The 9,234-nt window shown below is 41.0% G+C and overlaps 1 protein-coding gene across 1 annotated transcript; it reads left to right on the top strand.

The window, feature by feature from the left end:
* The first annotated feature begins 636 nt into the window (after positions 1-636).
* LOC110890423 (oxygen-evolving enhancer protein 3-2, chloroplastic) lies at positions 637-2,245 on the top strand. Its single transcript, XM_022138031.2, has 3 exons — positions 637-1,051; positions 1,503-1,798; positions 2,053-2,245. Exons 1-3 carry the CDS (start codon positions 751-753, stop codon positions 2,149-2,151), a joined length of 696 nt encoding a protein of 231 aa, XP_021993723.1. The 5' UTR covers positions 637-750; the 3' UTR covers positions 2,152-2,245.
* Positions 2,246-9,234: the final 6,989 nt, after the last annotated feature.

Here is a 9,234-nt window from a genome sequence, read left to right as displayed (position 1 = left end):
TATTTTCCTATTCTTCTTCAACTAATACCCAACACAAATTACATATTTTCAACCAAACCCACAAAAAAAAAAAACGAAAATGGTGCATTGGACCGAAGAGGAGGAAATACTAGTGGCATCGATTGTTGACGCACAACGAACCCTACAGGCGACTTGACCCACGACGATCGAGTCGAGATTGCGAAGATCGAATACAGGCACGATGGGAATACAGTTTTTAAGTGCGTTCCCCACTTTAATATTTACTGTACTTTGTAATTTTTTTTTTATTTTTTTAGGATTTAATAAGTAGTTTTTTTTTTTATTTTTTAGGATCGTCTTTTACATAACCTTTTGTTTAATTAATATAAGTTGTGTTATTTTATATAATTGTTAACTCTAAAAAAAACAAACTCCATGGCAACCTACGTGGGCCTGGTCACGCCCCTACCACACCCCACTTTTTTAGGTATGGATTGATGGAGCCGTGTCAAGCAATACCTCCAACCCAAACCTCTACATACCCCATAGTTTTAGAAGTAGCCTTGCCACACGACCCCATTTATTTACAATCCACGTGTCAAACTGCTAGTGGAACCAGACAATACCTAATCCAAGTTGTCCAAAACTCGAAAGCTCATTGGTCAGAACCATATCCAGATTATCCATTTAAAAACAGATTTCAAAGATAAGGTGTTACACCCATCATCACATATTATTTTCTCCAATCATAACAAAAAGGGCCAAAAACACAAGTAACACAACCAAAAAATGGCTCAATCTGTGGCATCAATGTCCGGCCTACGTGGTTCCTCTCTAGCTGTTTTGGAAGGTAGCCTCCAGCTCAATGGCTCGGCCCGTTTGTCCCCAGTGGGCAATGGCCGAGTCGGTGTTACCCGGACCGGGCTTGTTGTTAGAGCATCACACGGACAGGTTGAAAGCGAGACTAGCCGAAGAGCTGTGTTGGGACTTATTGCCACTGGGCTAGCCTCGGGTTCTTTTGTTCAGGCTGTGCTTGCCGATGCTAAACCGATCAAGCTCGGCCCACCTCCGCCACCATCCGGTGGACTGCGTAAGTTTCTGACTTCTTCTAATCCGAAATTAGTACAATTTATATCTCTGACATTCTTTAAACATGCCAGTTTCGTGCAAAAAAACATGAGTTACCTGTCATTTAATTTTCGTCTCTGTGGGTTGTCCATTTATTCACTTCAACCTTTGTTTATTGGACGAAACTGACATGTTTCAAGAATGTCAAGGACGAAAATAGTAAAATTTTAAAATTTGGTCTGGCCTGACATAATTGGACAAACAAGAGGGACAAAAATGGCAGTTAACTCAATTAGAAATTGAAATCAATCAATATTCTAAAATCGAAAAACTGAAAATGTCACTTTTGGTTTGATTTATGTCTCGAGTCATTCAAACTGAGTCATGCACACCCCGAATTAATATATGATCATTTTAAAAGTACTTTACTCATTCAAAACATATATATGGGGCAAAAATATATGCATTGGCAGCCGGAACTCTAAACTCTGATCAGGCAAGGGACCTCGATTTGCCATTGAAGAACCGCTTCTACCTCCAACCATTGCCACCAGCAGAGGCAGCGGCGCGTGCAAAGGAATCAGCAAAAGAAATACTAAACGTTAAAGAGTTCATTGACAAAAAGGCATGGCCTTATGTCCAAAATGATCTCCGTTTGAGGTCGGAGTACCTCCGTTTTGACCTCAACACGGTGATTGCATCGAAGCCGAAGGACGAAAAGAAACAACTTAAAGATTTAACCGGGAAGCTTTTCCAAAACATGGCTGATGTAGGTTTTCTTATTTATTTTAGAAATTGGTAAATTTGAAATAGATGTTCGACTTGGGGGTATTTTTGAAAATCTTTTAAAAATATAGTAGTCGCAATTTCGCACTTGGTAAGTGTGAGTTGCGACTACCCTAATAGGCTATCCTAAGACAAACATGTATTTCAAAACCACAAAAGTTGTTTTGTTTATCGGCCACAACCAAAAGTTGTTTTTATTGGTCTGACGTAATTCTTTGTGTATTTTGCTTGGATCAGTTGGACTATGCAGCAAAGATCAAAAGCTCGGAGGATGCCGAAAAGAGTTATGCTGCGGCTGTATCTTCTCTTAACGATGTTCTTGCAAAGCTTGGTTAAACTAATGTTTGTTTGTTAATGTGATGAATATATGTTGTTATTTCATGAGTTGAGAAAAGAACTTTGTTGGAGTTTATATTAATTGAATTCAAACTAAAAAGTCTCCTAAGTAAACTAAAATGTATGTGTAGGGTTGCAAAGAATCCGAACAAACATGAAGAAAACTAGTTCGTCGTTCGTTCATTTAAGTTTAGACGATGGAATCTAGGAACATCAATGGACAAATTTTCGTCTCTGTGTTTATAAGCAGGGGAGCTTCAAAACTTAAGTATATCTACCATATACGGAAGGTACATGATTGCTGATGAAAATGGGCAAGATATATATGTAGGAATCCGTTCGTACAAAATTAAATAAAACTTTATTATTAACTTGGATTACAAACTAGAACAGAATGAAGCTGAAATATAAATTACAATTACAACTGAAAAAGGAAAATAAGAACAAAAAATTCTAACAGAAAACTGTTCTTGGCTGAGGATCGTGTTAGACACGGGTCCCTTAAAACAAATTTCGTGTCTCCCAGGAGAACACGTTTGTTTCCAGGATACAACAGCCCGAAGCAGTTGCACTGCCGGTCTTGACTCCAACCCGAAGGTGTACCTTGCTGCTCGAAGATAAAGAAAATTCAGAGGAGAGAAAGATTGTATGCAGTGGAATTTCGGTGTGTCTAGTTCTGCAGTAGGCTCCTCTATTTATACTGCAAATGTGAAAGTGAAACTGAAACACGAATTAAATGGGTGAATTAAGTTGCATTGAACGTCTTCAATGCACTTTAATTCCTCATTCAATTCTCAGTCAAACGCACTAACTTCGTTAGTTTCGAATGCTGAAGTGAACTGCCCAGTGTAACTACATTATCATGAATGCTAAATGCTGGAAGCTTCAGCGCGCGTGCAAGGCAGACTGGTGCACGCGCAGGTCTGCACGCTCATGCGCGCGTTCGCCATTTTGGCTCACTTCCATGCACGTGTGCGCCACCTTGGCTCACACCCATGTGCACCTCCGCGCGTGTGCCACATCACCTGTGAGCCTCTACGAGCACGCCACACAGTCGCGCCATTTTGGCTCACTTTGGTGCGCCGCGACGTCACTTCAGTGCCCATGCTCCATGCGCGAGTGCGTGCCACTCTGCCATGTGTACTCGCGCGTGTGCGCGCATCAAAGCGCCATCAAAGCACCACATTGTGCCTCATCGCTCACGCCGCGTGCGCGCGTGTGCGAGTGCGAGTTAGGGTGCTCCGCACCCTTCACGAGTACACTTAGTGTGTGCTTCCATGAAATAATAGGGATGGAGAGTTCCCACTTAAATACCCCTTTAAGTTTCATCTCTCCTCCTATATGGGACAAGGTGCCACTTTCCCACATTTTCAGCATTCAAGTTTCAAACACCAAACTTTGAGCATCGATATCTCATTCATCTTAGCTCCGTTTTGGACGTGGTTTAGTTCGTTGCGAAGCTCTTCCAACATAGAACACAAATAAATATATAAAACCCACTCATTTTCTTATATTTATTTCTAGTCCAAAATAGGAAAAATTCATTTTCCTATATTTGTGAAAAAAATGCTATTTTCACAAATTTCCAACAATCCCCCACATGAATAGAAATCGATCTATCAAGTTTCAACGATACACGTTTAACAGTTGAGTATTGCAAGATAGGTAGGTGTAACCTTTGAGCCTTCTTTTGTGAAGCATACTTAGCTTCCTAGGGTCTTGTAGACGCGGTGTCCTTGAACAATCCCCCATTTATGTAGGCGACAATATACATTCACACAATACTCTCCCTAGTCGAGTCAAGTCCTCATGGTTGTGTTCGTTTATGGTCATGGAACACGTTCCTGGTTCTGCGAGAACTCTAGGATTTGCGCCTCCCCACAAATCCATTCGAAGCGACCCCACTTCTCGCTAACATAGGTGATTCCTCTGAATCATTAAAAGCATCATGGTTAATTTTGGATTTCCTCAAAATCCTTAACCTCAACAAGCTTAACCTTTCCTTCATGTCACTGATTGGAATGGACTAGGAAGTATACAACTCCCTTTATTGATTTTGGGGCACCCCCACAGTGACTCCCTTTGGGTTTATGATTAAGTTTGCCTATTGAACCTAGATCTTGGGATCTCCAGTCAACTAGGTTAGGTTTCTCTCATATTCCCTTCATTTATGGGCTTTAGTCCCATTCCTCTTGACGACTTATACACCTTATCTTTGCTTAAGCCTTTTGTTAACGGGTCCGCAATGTTCTCCTTTGACCTAACATAGTCAACTGAGATAACAACCGTTGAGATAAGTTGTCGTACCATGTTGTGTCTACGTCGAATGTGCCTTGATCTGCCATTGTACATCGCGCTTTGTGCTCTAACAAGCGCTGATTGATTGTCACAAGGTATGCAAATCGCCGTCAACGGCTTTGGCCATCTTGGAATATCTTCCACAAATTGATGTAGCCACTCCGCCTCTTCCCCGCTTTTATCTAAAGCGACGAATTTGGATTCCATCGTAGATCTAGCTATAACAGTTTACTTGGAAGACTTCCAAGCTATAGCCGCTCCCGCAAGTGTAAACACATATCCACTTGTCGATCTATGATCTTTTATATCCGATATCCAGTTCGCGTCAGTGTATCCTTCGATCACTGCTGGATCACGGGTATAATGCAATCCATAGTCTCTTGTGTATCTTATGTATCTAAGCACCCTCTTGATAGCTTTCTAATGTTCCACGCATGGATTACTGGTGTATCTACTCATCCTGCTCACAGCATACGCTAAGTCGGGTCTAGCACATGTTATTAGATACATTAGACTACCAATGATCCTTGAGTACTCAAACTGAGCAACACTCTCGCCTCTATTCTTCCTTAGGCATTGGGTATTATCAATTGGAGTTTGAGCTATACCCGTATCGTCCGAATTGAATTTCCCAAGGATCTTGTCCACGTAGTGAGATTGACTCAAGACAAGACTATTTTCGGTTCTAGTGATTTTTACTCCAAGAATCACATCCGGGAGACCCATGTCTTTCATGTCAAACCTCGATTTCAACATGTCTTTCGTAGAGTTGATCATGTTATCATCACTCCCAATGATAAGCATATCATCTACATAAAGACATAAAATTACATAACCCCTAGGTGTGTCTTTAAAATAAACACAATTGTCTCACTCATTTATTTTGAAACCATTGTCAGTCATGACATGATCAAACTTTTGGTGCCATTGTTTTGGAGCTTGCTTCAAGCTATACAAAGACTTGACCAATTTACATACTTTGCCCTCGTTTCCTGGGGCGGAAAAACCCTCGGCTTGTACCATGTAAATTTCTTCTTCTAAATCGCCATTTAGAAATGCGATCTTTACATCCATTTGGTGAACTTCCAAATTTCGTAGGGTAGCAATTGCAAGAACCAAACGTATAGAGGTTATTCGCGACACAGGCGAGTAAGTATCAAAGTAATCTAGACCCTCCTTTTGTCTAAATCCTTTGATTACTAACCTTGCCTTGTATTTATCAATACTTCCGTCGGCTTTCATCTTCCTTTTGAATATCCAAGGATATCCAAGTGGTTTACAACCAGACAGAAGATCTACTAAATCCCAAGTATGATTTTGCAATATAGAATCAATCTGATTCTTAATTGCTTCTTGCCGTTGAGGTCCTTCTGTGGAGGTAACCGCTTCGCGGTATGTATTGGGCACACCCTCAACCATATAGCTCATGAAGTCTGGACCAAAGGATTTTTCAACCCTTTGTCGTTTACTTCGTCTAAGCTCACCCTCCTCGACCTCAGGTCGTTCATGAGTTTCATCTACCCTTGTAGATGAACTTGGACCTTGGTCATCTAACCATGTAGATGAACTTGTACCCGCTTCATCAGCCGTTGTTGATGAAGTTGCATGTGTTTGTCCTAACATAAGAAACACATTTTCAAAATATGAGACGATGTTAGGATTTGCTTCTATGATAGTGTGTTTGTGTACATCGGGATTCTTGGACTCATGTACAAGAAAACGATGCGCACTACTTTGATGTGCATATCCAATGAAAACAAATATCAACAGTTTTGGGTCCTATCCTAAGAGCCTTAGGAGGTGGTACAATGACCTTAGCTAGGCACCCCCACACTTTCAAGTATTTGTATGAAGGCTTCCTTTTTCTCCATAACTCATATGGAGTTTCATCCCTATTTTTCAAAGATATCTTGTTCAAAAGATAATTTGCTGAGAGAATGGCGTCCCCCCACATTTCTCGGTTCACGCCCGAACTGATAAACATGGCGGTCATCATCTCTTTCAATGTGCGGTTCTTTCGTTCTGCCACGCCATTTGATTGTGGAGAATAAGGAGGTGTACACTCATGTATAATGCCACTTTTTACGCATAAATCCGCAAAAGGTGCAACATATTCACCTCCTCGGTCGCTTCTCACAGCTTTTATCTTCTTTTTAAGTTGATTCTCAACTTCGTTTTTGTACAAGATAAACTTCTCTGTTGCGTCGTCTTTACTCTTAAGTAAGTACACATAGAAATATTTAGTACAATCCTCAATAAACGTGATGAAGTACTTATTTCCTCCATGCGTGGGTACCGCTTTTAAATCACACACATCGGTATGAATTAAATCAAGGGGTTCCGTTATTCGTTCAACCGATTTAAAAGATGATCTCGTTAGTTTGGATTCGACACATGTCTCGCATTTGTGATCGGAGTCGATATGGAATGTTGGTATCAAGTTTAATTTAATTAAACGTCGTAATGAATTAAAATTTACATGTCCTAGTCTACCATGCCAAACATTAGAAGACTCAATCATGTAAGTAGAAGTAGAAATTTCATTCATTTTCTTGTTTTGGTTCACAACCATTACATTCATTTTAAACATTCCATTTAGGGCATAGCCCTTTCCAATAAACATTCCTCGTCTAGAAAGAACAAAGTTGTCCGATTCAAACACTAGACGAAATCCAAACTTGATGAGCATCCATCCCGACAGGAGATTCTTCCGTATCTTTGGGTCATAAAGCACATTGGTCAAAGTAAGCTCCTTGCCAGACGTCATTTTTTCAGGATGACAGTGCCTTCCCCCTTGATGCTTACGGTAGCTTTATTTCCCATATAAAGCTTTTCTTCACCCATCGCTTCCTTGAATGTAGAGAAAAGAGCCTTGTCTCCACAAACATGGCGGGTTGCACCCGTGTCAACAAGCCATCCTTTTGGGTTTTCACCCATCGTGTTGACTTCTTCAAATATAGTTGCTTCCTCGGTTATCATTACAATTAGAGGCATACAATCCTCGTCTACCATGTGCGCATGTTCACGCTCACGCTTACCTTTTTCGGTCTAAGGTTGTTAACCTTTGCTTTCCCTTTGTTGTCCATTTTACCCCGTTTGCCCTTATTGCCTTTTGAGGAATCTCCCACTTCCACCATGTTTGCCTTAGCCGAAGCTTGCAAAATGGTGCCTTTTTGGGCCACCCTGTTGTCCGCTTCTATACGAAGACGGACGACAAGTTCCTCAATCGTCATTTCTTTTCGCTAAGTACCATTCCCTCAGCATGGATGTCGTGTAGTATGATTTGCAACTCTTGGACTTGGTTCATAACAGTCTTGTTATCAACCATTTTGAAGTCCAAGAAACAGGCGACAACAAATTTCTTTGTTCTCGCATCCTCTGTTTTGTACTTCTTATCCAAAGACTCCCATAATTCTCTGGAAGTCTTGATATTGTAGTACACATTATACAAGGCATCCGAGAGATGGTTGAGTACATAGAATCGAAAAATGAAATCCGAGTGCTTCCAAGCCTCTACCGCGCTCAGAGCCTGAGTGTCGGTCTCCCCTTCCGCAGGTTGGGGAGCGGTTTCAGTCAAGATCCTCGCAAGTTCATGGTCGTCAAGTAGAAGAACATCTTCTGTTGCCACCTTTTAAAGTGGAGACCCGAGAACTTCTCGGGTCGTTCAGCATGATTCGCCATTGTGGACGCTCCCACAGTGTTGGCAAGGGTTCCAACGACAACATTAGTGTTGCTGGTATTTTCAGTCGACATTCTGAAAAGATCCAAGAAAACAAGTTAATAAAACTGTTTTCAAAATAATAAATGTGCTAATTTATTATTTTTTATGAGTGCGCAAAACCAGCCGTGTAGCTTCTAAGTCCAACTTTGAAGACTACAACAGTAGATTTCTAGAACTCAAAAACAGAAAGGAGTAGAAGCAGAATCTGTTTTGACAAAGTCGCTACTTTGAACCAAAACAGGAAAAACCTTTTTAAAACACAACTTGCTGTGACAAAAAAAAAATTAGAATCACAGCAGAATTGTTTGTGTCTTACACGAACGGTGTTTTAAAAATTTGTTTTAAGATTGTAGGAATCCGTTCGTGCAAAATTAAATAAAACTTTATTATTAACTTGGATTACAAACTAGAACAGAATGAAACTGAAATATAAATTACAATTACAACTGAAAAAGGAAAATAAGAACAGAAAGTTCGAACAGAAAACTGTTCTTGGCTGAGGATCGTGTTAGACACAGGTCCCTTAAAACAAATTCCGTGTCTCCCAGGAGAACACGTTTGTTTCCAGAATACAACAGCCCGAAGCAGTTGCACTGCCGGTCTTGACTCCAACCCGAAGGTGTACCTTGCTGTTCGAAGATGAAGAAAATTCAGAAGAGAGAAAAGATTGTATGCTGTGGAATTTCGGTGTGTCTAGTTCTGAAGTAGGCTCCTCTATTTATACTGCAAATGTGAAAGTGAAACTGAAAAACGAATTAAATAGGTGAATTAAGTTGAATTGAACGTCTTCAATGCACTTTAATTCCTCATTTAATTCTCAGTCAAACGCATTAACTTCGTCACTTTCGAATGCTGAAGTGTAACTGCCCAGTGTAACTGCACTGTCATAAATGCTGGAAGCTTCAGCGCGCGCGCAAGGCAGACTGGTGGGCGCGCAGGTCTGCATGCTCATGCGCGCGTGCGCCATTTTGGCTCACTTCCATGCGCGTGTGTGCCACCTTGGCTCACACCCATGCACACCTCCGCGCGTGCGCCAAATCACCTGTTAGCCTCTACGAGCACGC

The sequence above is a fragment of the Helianthus annuus genome, chromosome 11 (genome assembly GCF_002127325.2).
Source record: "Helianthus annuus cultivar XRQ/B chromosome 11, HanXRQr2.0-SUNRISE, whole genome shotgun sequence".
NCBI classification, from domain to species: domain Eukaryota; kingdom Viridiplantae; phylum Streptophyta; class Magnoliopsida; order Asterales; family Asteraceae; genus Helianthus; species Helianthus annuus.
This window is presented reverse-complemented; position numbering and strand designations above follow the sequence as displayed.